The sequence below is a fragment of the Bombina bombina genome, chromosome 2 (assembly GCF_027579735.1).
Source record: "Bombina bombina isolate aBomBom1 chromosome 2, aBomBom1.pri, whole genome shotgun sequence".
NCBI classification, from domain to species: domain Eukaryota; kingdom Metazoa; phylum Chordata; class Amphibia; order Anura; family Bombinatoridae; genus Bombina; species Bombina bombina.
In genome coordinates this window covers 915,507,147-915,524,088 of record NC_069500.1, presented here as the reverse complement: position 1 = coordinate 915,524,088, position 16,942 = coordinate 915,507,147, and the positions used below count along the sequence as shown (strand labels likewise).

Genomic DNA, 16,942 nt, shown 5'->3' with positions numbered 1-16,942 from the left:
AGTTAAAATAAACAGCAGATGTGACCCGGGACGAAAGGGATTGCTAGGGAGTGGAAACGTGGACCACCCTAATCCCAAAGTGTAAAATATAGAACCCTAGTATGGTCTCCTGAAGTACTACCCTGTGCCTCAAGAAAAAGTGGAAGAAGGTGAAAATCAATTATATTATAAGGATGCCCCCACTATCACTCTCTATCTGAGTCTAGGGATCTCTACTTTACAATAACACCTTCTAAATTATATTAAGAGGCACAGTAGTCTCAAGGAGATGTGAGCTATCCACAAATAAGATACTATAGAATTGGCTAGTAGATACCCAGGTAGGTAGAGTACTCCTATTATTGGTTAATCTATGATTGCTGATAGAGTTCAGCCTCTCATGTCATATATTATAAACTGGTTTACTCTATTGGTGATAGTACTCAGAATACCTATATCTGGACTAAATATTTGTCTCCGTTAATACAGTTAGCGTGACACCTGTGTAGCTGTTTGTCACTAGGAGGTGGATATGATTGAAGTGGTTTGGGTCCGAGAAACAGTGTGAAATTTGAGCTGGACAAGGTTTCCCTGGCAAATGGGAAATAGTCCAAATGGTCTCCTCTATAAGTGTTCCAGTTAGTATAAACGTTAATCCCAGCAGGGTTATACTGGCTGTGACCCCACAATTCTATTATTTTAGTGTTGCCTATATTGTTATAATAGTGTAGAGGAGTGCTTGGTGTAACATACTAGTTGTAATGGAACTGGGTGGGACCCAGACACTTGGACCATGTACCAACCTGGGTTGGTTTATTGTTCTCAGGTAGCGGTGTTGTTGTCAGAAGAACAAATTTTGGTTGAAAACCGCTATTGTAACGCAACCAGTATTGCCCTAGTTAGGGTTTGGTAAATTATATAGCTTAATAAAAATAAATAAAAAGCGTGACCTGGATTGCTACTAGTGTCTGTTTTCACAGTTATATATATTTTTTATTCAGATATCTTGCACTCTAAGATCGTGCCGAGATTTAGACCATCACCTACAGTTGAAGTGACTATCTTATCAATATTATGATTCATACCGTAGCATAGCCAGGGAGAGGATTAATTTAAAATCTTTAACATTAGATAGTTCTGGCTCACTCCCCAAGTTACTGCTGTTATCGGTTATGCACTATTTGTGAATACTTGTGCCGATATCTCATATGTCTAAGAGGGAGATATTCGCCCCTTTTCCCCGGTACAGTTTACTGTGAAGCAGTGTCCCTATGTGGGCAAATGCAACCCGGTTCCTGTTGGTATACAGGTAACGCTCACCAGTTTAAGTTGCAAGTTAGAAATTAAAAATAACTTTCGTCTCTGGCTACACGCTGGTTGTTGTTGCCGTTTAACAATAGGAGGTTGTGGGTTAGTAGGATAAGGTAAACTGCAGGGTATTGGTTCTAGCGTTAAGCTATTTATAAGTCAGGTACTCTCACATGCATACAGGTTTAAATTAATTTCTAATAAACCATTCAGTCACCAAGTCACACTGCTGTAAAGTTTTAAAAGGGAGAACAAGTCTCCTGCGGCCCTGACATGTTTCGCCTAAACGGCTTTGACAAAGCCGTTTAGGCGAAACATGTCAGGGCCGCAGGAGACTTTTTCTCCCTTTTAAAACTTTACAGCAGTGTGACTTGGTGACTGAATGGTTTATTAGAAATTAATTTAAACCTGTATGCGTGTGAGAGTACCTGACTTATAAATAGCTTTACGCTAGAACCAATACCCTGCAGTTTACCTTATCCTACTAACCCACAACCTCCTATTGTTAAACGGCAACAACAACCAGCGTGTAGCCAGAGACGAAAATTATTTTTAATTTCTAACTCGCAACTTAAACTGGTGAGCGTTACCTGTATACCAACAGGAACCGGGTTGCATTTGCCCACATAGGGACACTGCTTCACAGTAAACTGTACCGGGGAAAAGGGGCGAATATCTCCCTCTTAGACATATGAGATATCGGCACAAGTATTCACAAATAGTGCATAACCGATAACAGCAGTAACTTGGGGAGTGAGCCAGAACTATCTAATGTTAAAGATTTTAAATTAATCCTCTCCCTGGCTATGCTACGGTATGAATCATAATATTGATAAGATAGTCACTTCAACTGTAGGTGATGGTCTAAATCTCGGCACGATCTTAGAGTGCAAGATATCTGAATAAAAAATATATATAACTGTGAAAACAGACACTAGTAGCAATCCAGGTCACGCTTTTTATTTATTTTTATTAAGCTATATAATTTACCAAACCCTAACTAGGGCAATACTGGTTGCGTTACAATAGCGGTTTTCAACCAAAATTTGTTCTTCTGACAACAACACCGCTACCTGAGAACAATAAACCAACCCAGGTTGGTACATGGTCCAAGTGTCTGGGTCCCACCCAGTTCCATTACAACTAGTATGTTACACCAAGCACTCCTCTACACTATTATAACAATATAGGCAACACTAAAATAATAGAATTGTGGGGTCACAGCCAGTATAACCCTGCTGGGATTAACGTTTATACTAACTGGAACACTTATAGAGGAGACCATTTGGACTATTTCCCATTTGCCAGGGAAACCTTGTCCAGCTCAAATTTCACACTGTTTCTCGGACCCAAACCACTTCAATCATATCCACCTCCTAGTGACAAACAGCTACACAGGTGTCACGCTAACTGTATTAACGGAGACAAATATTTAGTCCAGATATAGGTATTCTGAGTACTATCACCAATAGAGTAAACCAGTTTATAATATATGACATGAGAGGCTGAACTCTATCAGCAATCATAGATTAACCAATAATAGGAGTACTCTACCTACCTGGGTATCTACTAGCCAATTCTATAGTATCTTATTTGTGGATAGCTCACATCTCCTTGAGACTACTGTGCCTCTTAATATAATTTAGAAGGTGTTATTGTAAAGTAGAGATCCCTAGACTCAGATAGAGAGTGATAGTGGGGGCATCCTTATAATATAATTGATTTTCACCTTCTTCCACTTTTTCTTGAGGCACAGGGTAGTACTTCAGGAGACCATACTAGGGTTCTATATTTTACACTTTGGGATTAGGGTGGTCCACGTTTCCACTCCCTAGCAATCCCTTTCGTCCCGGGTCACATCTGCTGTTTATTTTAACTTAGTTTTGAATTTTATCATAAGTCAATAAAAGTTAAGTTTTAACTTGCCTTCTAAGGGCTCTTTTCACCTACGGTATTTAGCCCTAAATATGCTGTTGAGTGCTATGTAAGTACATTCTTTTCAATTGCTTTCTGCAATTGTGCTTTTCCAGTTACATTCCTCTAAGCACACTGGGCAAGGAGTCCACGTCTGGTTTCCCCCATCACCCATAGGGAGACTTCCCCAGGGTCATAATAATTTGCATACAAAGAGAGAAGCGCTCTACCAGGAACAAACAACAGCTCAGTGGCTTGTTCTATGGCGATTTACCACCCGGAAGCAGCCTCTTTTAGACCAGTGTGCTTTTTACAGAAGAAAACTTTCCTGAAGTATATCAGTCTGATCCCGCCAAGTAAGGTTATGACACTTGGGGAAGTCTCCCTAAGTGTGATGCGGGAATCCAGACGTGGACCCGTTGCTCAGTGTGCCTAGAGGGATATGGCTGCACCTCACTGACGAGGCCCACAATAGGCCAAAACGTACGTCTGGGGTTTTGCCGTTTCTCTCGTTCAGAGAGGGATTGCCTGGTATTTCGGGGCTGAACTGCACCGTTAAGTCAGGATCAGACTGATATGCTACAGGAAAGTTCTTCTCTATGAAAGGCACATATTGAGCAAAAAGAGGCTGCTTCTAGGGTGGTAACAAGCCATAGAACAAGCTATTATGCTGTTGTTCGTTCCCAGGTTGAGCGCTTCTCTCTTTTTATTTATGCAAATTATGACACTTGGGGAAGTCTCCCTAAGTGTGATGCGGGAATCCAGACGTGGACCCGTTGCTCAGTGTGCCTAGAGGGATATGGCTGCACCTCACTGACGAGGCCCACAATAGGCCGAAACGTACGTCTGGGGTTTTGCCGTTTCTCTCGTTCAGAGAGGGATTGCCTGGTATTTCGGGGCTGAACTGCACTGTTAAGTCAGGATCAGACTGATATGCTACAGGAAAGTTCTTCTCTGTGAAAGGCACATATTGAGCAAAAAGAGGCTGCTTCTAGGGTGGTAACAAGCCATAGAACAAGCTATTATGCTGTTGTTCGTTCCCAGGTTGAGCGCTTCTCTCTTTTTATTTATGCAAATTATGACACTTGGGGAAGTCTCCCTAAGTGTGATGCGGGAATCCAAACATGGACCCATTGCTCAGTGTGCCTAGAGGGATATGGCTGCACCTCACTGACGAGGCCCACAATAGGCCGAAACGTACATCTGGGGTTTTGCCGTTTCTCTTGTTCAGAGAGGGATTGCCTGGTATTTCGGGGCTGAACTGCACTGTTAAGTCAAGATCAGACTGATATGCTACAGGAAAGTTCTTCTCTGTGAAAGGCACATATTGAGCAAAAACAGGCTGCTTCTAGGGTGGTAACAAGCCATAGAACAAGCTATTATGCTGTTGTTCGTTCCCAGGTTGAGCGCTTCTCTCTTTTTATTTATGCAAATTATTACACTTGGGGAAGTCTCCCTAACTGTGATGCGGGAATCCAGACGTGGACCCGTTGCTCAGTGTGCCTAGAGGGATATGGCTGCACCTCACTGACGAGGCCCACAATAGGCCGAAACGTATGTCTGGGGTTTGCAGTTTCTCTCGTAGAGTAGGTGTAAATAGTTTAAAAAAATTGTAATTATTTTTTTATTTTCTGTAATTTAGTGTTTGATGTTTTGTAATTTCGTTTATTTAATTTTATTGTAGTTAATTGTGGTTCGTTTATGTAATTAATTTAATGATAGTGTAGTGTTAGGTGTAATTGTAATTTATGTTAGGATTTATTTCACAGGTAAATTTGTACTTATTTTAACTAGGTAGTTATTAAATAGTTAATAACTATTTAATAACTATTGTACCTAGTTAAAACAAATTCAAACTTGCCTGTAAAATAAATATAAACTCTAAGATAGATACAATGTAACTATTAGTTATATTGTAGCTATCTAATGGTTTATTTTATAGGTAAGTATTTAGTTTTAAATAGGATTAATTTATTTAATTGTAGTTATTTTATTTAGATTTATTTAAATTATATTTAAGTTAGGGGGGGTTAGACTTAGGTTTAGGGGTTAATAAATTTAATATAGTAGCGGCGACGATGGGTGCGGCAAATTAGGGGTTAATAAGTGTAGTTAGGTTGCGGCGACGTTGGGGGGCAGATTAGGGGTCAATAACTATAATGTAGGGTTTGGCGATGTTGGGGGCGGCAGATTAGGGGTTCATAACTATAATGTAGGTGGCGGCGGTGTCCAGAGCGGCAGATTAGGGGTTAATAATATAATGCATGTGTCGGCAATGTCGGGGACGGCAGATTAGGGGTTAATAAGTGTAAGATTAGGGGTGTTTAGACTCGGGGTTCATGTTAGGGTGTTAGGTGTAGACATAAATTTTATTTCCCCATAGGAAACAATGGGGCTGCGTTAGAAGCTGAACATTGCTTTTTGGCAGGTGTTAGACTTTTTTCAAGCTGAATCTGCCCCATTGTTTACTATGGGGAAATCGTGCACGAGCACGTTTAGCCAGCTTAGGTGAGATGTGGAGCTAAATTTTGCTCTACGCTCACCTTTTTGTGGCTAACGCCAGGTTTAAAAAAACATGTAATTCCAGCGTTGTCTTAAGGGAGCGGTGTTACCGCAAAACTCGTAATCTAGGTGAGTGTTTTCTTGCAGGGAGGGGGAGAGGGAGAGAAAGAGAGAGAGAGAGAGAGAGAAAGAGAATGTATTATGCATTGTTTAATGCAATGCTATACATAGAAATAAACACTGCTGCCATAGACTACTAAAGACACATGAACGTTCTTGAGCTCCTATAAGACTACCTAGCTTTATTTTCATTATTCTCTTTATTATTGTTTTCTCCTATCCAGAAGATTTCAAAGTCACTTGTCAAATTTGTTAACCCTTTCTGTATTATGTATCATTGAATAAGTAATCCAAGAGTGACTCACACATACATGAATAGGGAAATAATATTTGACATTCTTCTCTTCTGTCCTTAGAAGAAATTCATATGTTGCAAAAATGAAAATGTGACCCATACAAGCAATATGCAAGCCACACAGCTTGCATGTTACATGTTGGTTATTTCAAACAGCCCCAACATTCCCTGCTGGCAAGTTCAGAGTAAACTCATGTGACATTGTATTTAGCACATAGGAAATGTGATGGGCATTTTTAAGAAGCTACAAACAAGCTTTTATCAGGTAGGACAATATGTTGGATGGTAATAAACAAATATACAAATTTACATACAAATATAATAAGCAAAATGACTGCAGTGGAGATCCACCCTTTCAGAAGGACAAATCCAGCCTTGAGGCAATCAATCAGAATGAAATACTTGGTTGTCTAGCATTCCATTGCAGCTTTGCTCATCTCTGCCCTGGGCAACACCAGCTCGTTCCTTCCCATTTCAAATGCTCTGATGCTGAATGCACAGAAACTTCTAAAAAATTAAACGATTAAACAATCTGCTCACCTTGATACTGATGTTAATTCCAAGGGATACACTGCAATATATATATTATTTATTAACAGTGAATGAGTCTCATTTTATAATTTAAACTAAATCAGCTATAAACCACCTGATAGGCCAGATGTGCAGTTGAATATTTAACATTGAAATGTAGGGATATTCTAAGTAATGTATATCACTATTAACCCCTTAGTGACCAGAGCACTTTTCCATTTTCTGTCCGTTTGGGACCAAGGCTATTTTTACATTTCTGCGGTGTTTGTGTTTAGCTGAAATTTTCCTCTTACTCATTTACTGTACCCACACATATTATATACCGTTTTTCTCGCCATTAAATGAACTTTCTAAAAATACCATTATTTTCATCATATCTTATCATTTACTATAAAAAAAATTATAAAATATGAGGAAAAATGGAAAAAAAAACACTTTTTCTAACTTTGAACCCCAAAATCTGTTACATATCTACAACCACCAAAAAACACCCATGCTAAATTGTTTCTAAATTTTGTCCTGAGTTTAGAAATACCCAATGTTTACATCTTCTTTGCTTTTTTTGTAACTTATAGGGCCATAAATACAAGTAGCACTTTGCTATTTTCAAACCATTTTTTTTCAAAATTAACGCTAGTTACATTAGAACACTAATATCTTTCAGGAATCCCTGAATATCCATTGACATGTATATATTTTTTTTTAGAAGACATCCCAAATTATTGATCTAGGCCCATTTTGGTATATTTCATGCCACCATTTCACCGCCAAATGCGATCAAATACAAAAAATTGTTCACTTTTTCACAAATTTTTTCACAAACTTTCAGTTTCTCATTGAAATTATTTACAAACTGCTTGTGCAATTATGGCATAAATGGTTGTAAATTCTTCTCTGGAATCCCCTTTGTTCAGAAATAGCAGACATATATGGCTTTGGCATTGCTTTTTGGTAATTAGAAGGCCGCTAAATGCCACTGCGCACCACACGTGTATTATGCCCAGCAGTGAAGGGGTTAATTAGGGAGCATGTAAGGAGCTTTTTGGGGTAATTTTTAGCTTTAGTGTAGTGTAGTAGACAACCCCAAGTATTGATCTAGGCCCATTTTGGTATATTTCATGCCACCATTTCACCGCCAAATGCGATCAAATAAAAAAAAACGTAAAATTTTTCACAATTTTAGGTTTCTCACTGAAATAATTTACAAACAGCTTGTGCAATTATGGCACAAATGGTTGTAAATGCTTCTCTGGGATCCCCTTTGTTCAGAAATAGCAGACATATATGACTTTGGCGTTGCTTTTTGGTAATTAGAATGCTGCTAAATGGCGCTGCGCATCACACGTGTATTATGGCTAGCAGTGAAGGGGTTAATTAGGTAGCTTGTAGGGAGCTTGCAGGGTTAATTTTAGCTTTAGTGTAAAGATCAGCCTCCCATCTGAAACATCAGACCCCCTGATCCCTCCCAAACATCTCTCTTCCCTCCCCTACCCCACAAATGTCCCCGCCATCTTAAGTACTGGCAGAAACTCTGCCAGTACTAAAATAAAAGATATATTTGGGCTTTTTTGTGCATTTTTTGTTAGCATATTTACATATGCTTCTGTGTAGGGATCCCCCTTAGCCCCCAACCTCACTGATCCCCCACCAAACAGCTCTCTAACCCTCCCCCTCTGACTTAATGTGCGCCATCTTGGGTACTGGCAGCTGTCTGCCAGTACCCAGTTTAGTGAAAAAAATGCTTTTTTTTTTTTTAAAAAATGTCCCTTTTCTGTAGTGTAGCTTTCCCCCCCCCCCCCCCCCCCAAGACCAACCCCCCACCCCTTCCAGATCCCTTAGATGCTTAAAAAAAAAAAAGTTTATTTCATTTTTTTTAACTTTTCTTTTAACTTTTTTTCTGTAGTGTAGCGGTTCCCACCCGCTCCCGCCCTGTGCACGCGCCCGCCCGCCACCCCCGTGCGCGCCCCCGTCGGCTCCGCTTCCGATCCCGCCCCCCTCCACCTTACACATCTCATCGATGGCCGCCCACCCGCCTCCCAAGTCGGCTCCCACCCACCAACGATACCGGCCATCGATGTCCGGTGCAGAGAGGGCCACAGAGTGGCTCTCTCTGCATCGGATGGCCAGACAGTGTTATTGCAGGATGCCTCGATATCGAGGCATCGCTGCAATAACCGGAAAGCAGCTGGAAGCGAGCAGGATCGCTTCCAGCTGCTTTCCACACCGAGGACGTGCAGGGTACGTCCTTGGTCGTTAACTGACATCCTTTAGAGGACGTACCCTGCACGTCCTCGGTCGTTAAGGGGTTAAAGGGACATTAAACCCAATTTTTTTCTTTCATGATTCAGATAGAGAATGCCATTTTAAACAACTTTCTAATTTACTTCTATTATCTAATTTGCTTCATTCTCTTGATATTATTTCACGAAAAGCATATCTAGATAGGCTCAATAGCTTCTGATTGGTGGCTGCACATATTTGCCTCATGTGATTGGCTCACCCATGTGCATTGCTATTTCGTTAACCAAGGATATCTAAACAATGAAGCAAATTATATAATAGAAGTAAATTGATATGTTGTTTAAAATTATATTCTCTGTCTGAACCATGAAAGAAAAAATTTGGGTTTATTGTCCCTTTAAGTGGCTTAGATCTTCATTTTATTTCAACAGGTAATTTTATATCAATACCTTGCAACATTTCTAGTGTCTTTTCCAAAACTTTGATTTTCTAATGTATTTAACCTTAGTTGGTTTTTATTTAATTTCATTTTTTTATTTTTATTATTTTGTTAAAGTTTTGATTACTTTACTGTCCTTAATTAACACAGGTAATATTCTATCACACAACCTGTGGGAGCTGAATATACATATGTGCTAAATCTTACACGTAGGTGGAATATGAAAGATCACTATTTAAACACATTAACAATATATGCAGTATATCTATTATGACAATTTTTGAGGTTGAATTAAAGTTTTTATTTTTTTATTTTAAAGCTTACAGGAAATGCGAGGGGGCTTAAAGCCTGATTGTTCACTTGCTGATGAGCACGGCTTATACAAAAAGGTTTGTTTTTTTCAGTATAGGCACATCCTTTGTTGGACATGAACAGTAAACCTAGGATGGTTCTTATCACTGACCCTCAGTTTACTATTCATTGAAGGATATCAAGAGAACAAAGCAGATTTAATATTATAAGTAAATAAAAAAATGTTTAAAATTACCTGCTAAATCCAAACCATGAAAGATAAAAGGACATAAAATATCCAAATTCTTCTTTTGTGATTCAGATAGAGTGAAACATTTTACTGACTTTGCAATCTCTTTTTATTATCAATTTTTCTTCTTCGTATCCTTTATTGAAAAGCAAGTAGGTATGCTTAGGAGCGTGCATGTGTCTGCAGCACTATATCCAGTTTCCTGCTATGTAGTGCTCCAGACATGTGAACGCTACCTACCTAGGTATCTCTTTAACAAAGTATATTATGTTTGATAATAGAAGTAAACTGAAACTTTTTTTTTTTTAACTGTGTGCTCCTGTCTGAATTATGAAATAAAAATTTAGGTTTCATGTCCCTTTAATATTTGACTTTACTGTCCCTTTAATTGTGAAATAGCTCAGAATCTTGTAAAGAAATTAATCATTGTATTTTCTTCATGCAGCGTTGCAGCTGACCTGGACTGATAAATATGGCAAATAATTCTCACCAACCATCTTGGGTTTTTATTAATGAAAAAAAGTATATTACAAGGTAAGGTTTTAATTAAACTTTATAAGAGGTAACATAAAAGACACAAGACCTATTGAATTAAAAATCGGATTTATATGAATTCCTTACTTACAAAGGATTCATATATTTAACATTCATATTATCAACATCTTTCTTGAATCTTATGCAGTTCTAAAATGTTCACATAATTTTGTTTAATCATTTACATTGCAAAAAGGGAGATATATATTTGCATTTGTACCTGGTGCATATTTATAGATACAAAACCTTGTGAGTGACTCAGCCTATTTGAACTGGCAGCACTGATGATATATTGTAAATGCTAAGGGGTCAATTTATTAATGTGCGAGCGGACATGATACGATGTAGCGTATCATGTCTGCTGCACATCGATAAATGCCGACAGCATACGCTCCATACAGAGCTTGATAAATCGGCCCCTAAGTGTTATACAAATTTGAATATTAAATATAATTTGTGCAATGAGAGTTGGCAGCTGTAATTTATAAGCATATTAGATAACCACAGTGCTTTGCCCTGAATCTGCTAATTTTACTTACCCATTTTAGATCAATCCATGTCCTAAAACCCCTGCTAGCTATATGCACTCATCAGACATCATATCAGCTCATATCAGCTACAGTCAGGTGTGTTGTATAACATATATTGTACTGGACCTGACCACTGTATATGCTAAACAATAAAATACTACTTCTAACTGAATTTTAACATGCAAAGGTATCACTTTCTCTCAAGTCGTCTCAAGTTCATATTTTATTCATAACACATTTCAGTCATTTCATAAATGTTTCTAAATGGCCTTTAAACGGACTTGGAATTAAATTTAAACTTGCCTGGTTCAGATATGCGCATTTGTGCCGTAACAAGGAAGAAGGAGGCCACAAGCAGCGTTTGGGTCTTTTTCGTAGCTGCATTTATTCTTGTGAAAGTGCAACACACTAAGATCTGTGCAAACCCAGATCTCAGTGTGTTGCACAGTCACAAGAATAAATGCAGCTGCGAAAAGAGCCAAACGCTGTCGCCTTCTTCTTGATTAGTTACAAAACAATGTGCACAAATGCACATATCTAGCATACAATGAAAAAAAATAATAGTTTTCTTCTTTCATTATATTTTCTTTGCTCTCTTTTATACTTTGTTTAAAGTAGTCGCTCTCCCGGAAAACACACCTAGATAGGCTTAGAAGTATGCAGGTTTCTTGAGCATAGCAGAGTTACAAAATTGTCGCACATATTACAAGAGACGTGTTTAAGAGTTATTCATAATTGGAGAAATTTAACATAACAAAATATACAATAGGTGGGCATAGAGCTTGGCGGCCATTTTTGACTCCTAACAAACAATGAATAGTTAAATGTTTCATGTACTTATAAGCTTATAGATGTGGGACCAATAGCAGGATGCTTCTCTGGTATGTAACAATAAGTAATCAAAATTATGTATTGGGTCTAGACTGTCCCTTTAACCATAACAGTTCTAGTAATGTAAACAGCTGTCATTGCCCAGTAAAATATATATTCAAACTGAGGCAACCGCTTTCTCTAAATAAAATAATACATTCCTAGTGAGTAAAACATGTAAAGTCAGTGTTTTCACTGTTGTTAATTACAGTATTTTAAATTATGTTTTATGCCAAATATTTGTTATTATTTATATGATTTATTCTTGAATGGTATTGATAGAAGTGGAGTATATACTGAAGCATTTTGCAAAGAATTCTAAACAACTAGCAACATAAGTAAACATGCTACTTTAAAATTAAAGGGACATTAAATTGCTGGACATTACTACAACACTATGGTTACTATTCACTAAGCTATTGTTTTTTCCTCCTGTACCTGAAGCTCTCATCAAAGCTATTCTTCTGCTTTAAAGTGATAGGAAAGTCAAAATTAAATTTGCATGATTCAAATAAAGCATTTTACACTTCTAAAGGGACAGTCTAGTCAAAATTAAACTTCCACGATTCAGATAGGGCATGTCATTTTAAACAACTTTCCAATTTACTTTTATCATCAAATTTGCTGTGTTATCTTGGTATTCTTAGTTGAAAACTAAACCTAGGTAGGCTCATATGCTAATTTCTAAGCCCTTGAAGGCTGCCTCTTATCTTAAAAGTTATAATAATACATGTTTTACCTCTGTAATTACATTGTATCTAAGCTTCTGCTGACTGCCCCCTTATTTCAGTTCTTTTGACAGACTTGCATTTTAGCCAATCAGTGCTCACTCCTAGGTCACTTCACGTGCATGTGCTCAATGTTATAATCCTATCTGTTTTTCAACTTGTAGGAAGCCAGGCTGATCTATATAACAGATTAGTTAGTGATTTTGATACTCATTTATTATGACTCCATGATACATGTTAAAGGGACAGTCAACACCAGAATTTTTATTGTTTAAAAAGATAGATAATCCCTTTATTACCCATTCTCCAGTTTTGCACAGCCAACACTGTTATATTAATATACTTTTTATCTCTGTGATTACCTTGTTTTTAAGCCTCTGCAGACAGCCCCTGATCACATGACATTTTATTTATTATCTATTGACGTTCATTTTAGCCAATTAGTGCAGTGTCTACCACAAGCCACGGGCGTGATCACAATGTTATCTATATGGCTCACATGAACTAGCTCTCCCCTGTTGTGAAAAGCAAATAAAAAAGCATGTGGTTAGAGGCGGTCTTCAAGGGCTTAGAAATTATCATATGAGCCTTCCTAGGTTTAGCTTTCAACTAAGAATACCAAGAGAACAAAGCAAAATTGGTGATAAAAGTAAATTGGAAAGTTGTTAAAAATTACATGCCCTCTTTGAAACGTGAAAGTTTTTTTTGGACTTGACTGTCACTTTAACATAAGTAACACTGTGATTGCTATTCAGTTGATACTCCCTTATACATGCCACAATTGTTGCATACTGAAATACTAGTGATTTTATGGCACACCTGCCTGCAATATAATCATCGCTCTCAATAGAGAATAGTATCTGGTTGACTTTTCATGCCGGAACAGTTGATAATCTAAGCATATTTACTGAATACAGTTGACAGTTTGTGAGCTACCTCTGATACTTGGCTGTAATTACTTAACACAAGGTGAAAAGCTAATAAGCAAGCAACACAGCCACTGTAAGCAGAGGATCAGCTACTACTTATTTGCACGAAAATAATTGGATGTTTGCACCAATCACACTGGTATTTCCATCTGTTTATTATAGTTAGCAGCCTTATTTGTACACCCTCTCCATAATCTACTTATCCATAGTGTCGTCACAGCTCTCTCTAGTTGTTTGTTTTAATTGCACATCCCAGGTTTTTAACTTTTTATTTTTATGCGTTTTCAATAAAAGTTATATTTTAATGTAATTGATGGCGACCCACCTTCTTATCCCTGTAGTTTCCATATATTGTGATTCAAACAGGTGTCTGCAGCGAGTGCTTTTATGTGTATTCTTAAATAGTCTTCTCCATTTTTCTACTTTTCTAGTAAATCCAATACACAGCACCCCCACCCTGCGATTTCATAAGCCGAAAGGCTACCATTATATATAGGGTTCAGTCACACAGACACTTTGGTAGTGCCATTGGACCCCTTTTTCATTGCAGATGGTAAAAGCTTCTCTGGGAGCCCCCTTGTTCAGAAATAGTAGACATGTATAGCTTTGAAAATTTGTTTTTGGTAATTAGAAGGCCGCTAATTGCATCTGGGCACCATGCTTTTGAAATTCCAGGAAGTAAAGAGCTTAATTAGTTAGTTGGTAAGGATTATAGTATTCTAGTGTAACGATTACCCTCCCATGTGACACTGCCCACCTCCCTGATCCCTCCCAAACAGCTCTCCCCCCTCCACCCACACTCATTCACCACCATCTTAGGTACTGGCTAACAGTCTGCCAGTATGAAGTTTTAGAGCTTCTTTTTTTTTAAAACTATGTATTTTATGCAGTGTATGATCCCCCCTTACCCTCCCACCTCCCTGATCCCTCCCTTACAGCTCTATAACCCTCCCGCATCCAAATAGTGTCTGCTATCTTAGGTACTGGCAGCTTTCTGCCAGTACCCAGTTTGCACTGATATTTGTATATTTTTATTATTTATTCATTTTTATTTTTTACTGTAGTGAAGCGGTTCCCCCACCCCCCCCTTCTTTGCTATCCAACTGTAGGGTCCCCCCACCTGATTCCCCATTTTTCTGTAGTGCTGTGTCCCCATCCCTCCCTCGCCCTTCCAAGCTTTTTCTGTAGCTTAGGGTCCAGCCTCTTCCCCTCCTTCTTCCTCCCCCTCCACCTCTGTACTATCGGCACAAGGAGTGTCACTATCTATAATAACTGGCATCTGCCTTCATATGGAACTGGAGCCTGCAGCTCAGTAAAAGCAGCATCATATATATGTTTTGAGGTACGATGGGCTTCATACTGCATGACGTATAAATATATATGTGATTTTGGGTTATGGGGTTAACCTCTTACTGGTGTTGCACCCCTTTATACGGGATGCTGACATCTTGGAGTATTCACAGACCCTGTGACAAGGGGTTAAGTCCTTATACAAAATATGATTTCTGCCCCCTCCAAGTAACCGTTGTCATATCACAGTTAGCCCACCACCCCACATTCAAATTTGATATTGCTTTATATATTGTTAAAATAATTACCGGAAGTCTGTCCTCATAGCTGTAACTAGGGATGGGCGAATGTGTTTATATTCGAATATGAATGCTAGAATGAATGTTATTATAGAAATTCGATTTACATAATCGAATGTTGATAAGAAATGCTATTCTTAAAAATTCTATAATCAAATGTTATTTACAGATTTCGAATATCACTTTCAAATTTGAATGTGCATAATACATCGAATATACACATTTGAAAATCAAATGTGTATATTTGATTTATTAGGAACATTCTAATTCAAATATTACATTTATAAAACACAGTTGTAGACTAAAAATACTGTTTCGAATTCGAATTTTACATTTCGAAATTGAATGTGATATAAAATATATAGATAAACATTCTATTATTCAAACGAATATTTTCAAATATTATTGAAAAATTTGAAAACAAAAATTCAAAAATAGAATGTTAGAATGATATATAAACATTTGAAATTCGGGGCGTGTCCAGGCAACAGCCAGGCTAGCACGGAAAAATGGGAGCTCCTTACTTCTTCTAATAAAATCAACGGTTATCTCGATATAGAAGAGCCATTTCTCTCCTTTGCACAGAGTACAAGAGGTGCTATCATCCACTGAGCTGACTGTTATCAATATTATACAAATAACTCTGCGAAGAGCTTTAATATGGACTGATAACAATAGCTGCCGCAGCCTATCCTTTTTTCTTTATACCAACGGCTCCCTCCTACCTTACCTGGGGTTTTGCAGATAACATCGCAGGGCAGGAATAAATAAGTGCCTTCTGAGCGTCATACACTTATACCCTTTCTTTTTCCAGAGATGATCATCGCTATGCCAGCGACAATCAAGGACGCCATTGAGGGCCTCTGCATGCGCATGGATTTACAATTCTACACCCTCAAGCAAGAGATCGCGGCCCTAAGCTCACAAACCCATGCTGCTGACCCAAGCTATACTGGCGGTATTTTACACCCACATCTGTCCCATACCTTGGAGATCATGCCGACGACCCAGCATCTGGTGAGAGCAGTGGCCCCAGTCCCGGTTGAGCCACTTCCTGATCACTCGGCAGTTTCTCCTGGAGATGACCGCATCTCAGAGAGCTCTAGAAATTGGACAGTCTCAGGGGCAGCACTGGCACAACAGAGGAACGCATCGGCAGAACCATACCTACAACCCAGAGCCTATGGGAGCACCACAATACCTCCATCTACAATAGAAACCATTCCTGATGCCCCTACTGCCATGCAGTATGAACCCCGGTCCCCAAACAAAAGTTGGCCGGGCGCAAGCCCTATAGCGCTGCAATTCACAGCTCGCAAAATGTCAGCGACCCTAATGAGTGCAATAACCGAGTCGCAGATGGGTCTGACTGACTCTTATTTCCAGAGCAGTAGAGACTTTTTTGGAAGCACCATTCTCTCTCTTCTAGGCGGATCAAGGCCTTCACCCCCTGCAATTTTTTGGTTCCCAGGAAGACTGTCCTCTGTTCGATGCTGCACATACCTGAAAAGAACTGGTGTTGGCTAGACCATTGAATTGCAGCTAGGAACATTTGGTACTGTATTCACAACCTCTACAATGTTCCCTTCTGCTTACAGTTAAAGCTCCCTCAAATTTAAAAGACGTGAGCTATATAACCCTATACACTGTTGGACTTAAACTAGCACTGTTTCTAAGGTTGAAGTTATGCTTCTTTGGGGATATGTGTTATGTCCCTTAAGCTTCTTAAGTTTCTCTAGAGATTAGATTTATTAACATATATGTTCCCATATTTTATCACAAAATCCACATGGTAGAGTTATTAATAGTAGGATACACAGTTAGAATGATAGTGTCAGAGCTAACAAATATACACAAGCTGCCCAGCCTTCCTAACGTTATTTTAGCTTAAG

At 38.5% G+C, this 16,942-nt stretch overlaps 1 protein-coding gene across 2 annotated transcripts in view; it reads left to right on the top strand.

Annotated features, from left to right (window-relative positions):
- RASSF6 (Ras association domain family member 6) overlaps positions 1–16,942 on the top strand; it is a 118,509-nt gene that overhangs the window by 46,759 nt on the left and 54,808 nt on the right. For both annotated transcript variants that reach the window (XM_053703316.1, XM_053703315.1), the window contains exon 2: positions 10,316–10,404. In XM_053703316.1, the coding sequence (XP_053559291.1) occupies positions 10,343–10,404 (62 nt within the window). In that variant the 5' untranslated portion in view covers positions 10,316–10,342. The remainder of the gene's footprint in view (positions 1–10,315; positions 10,405–16,942) is intronic.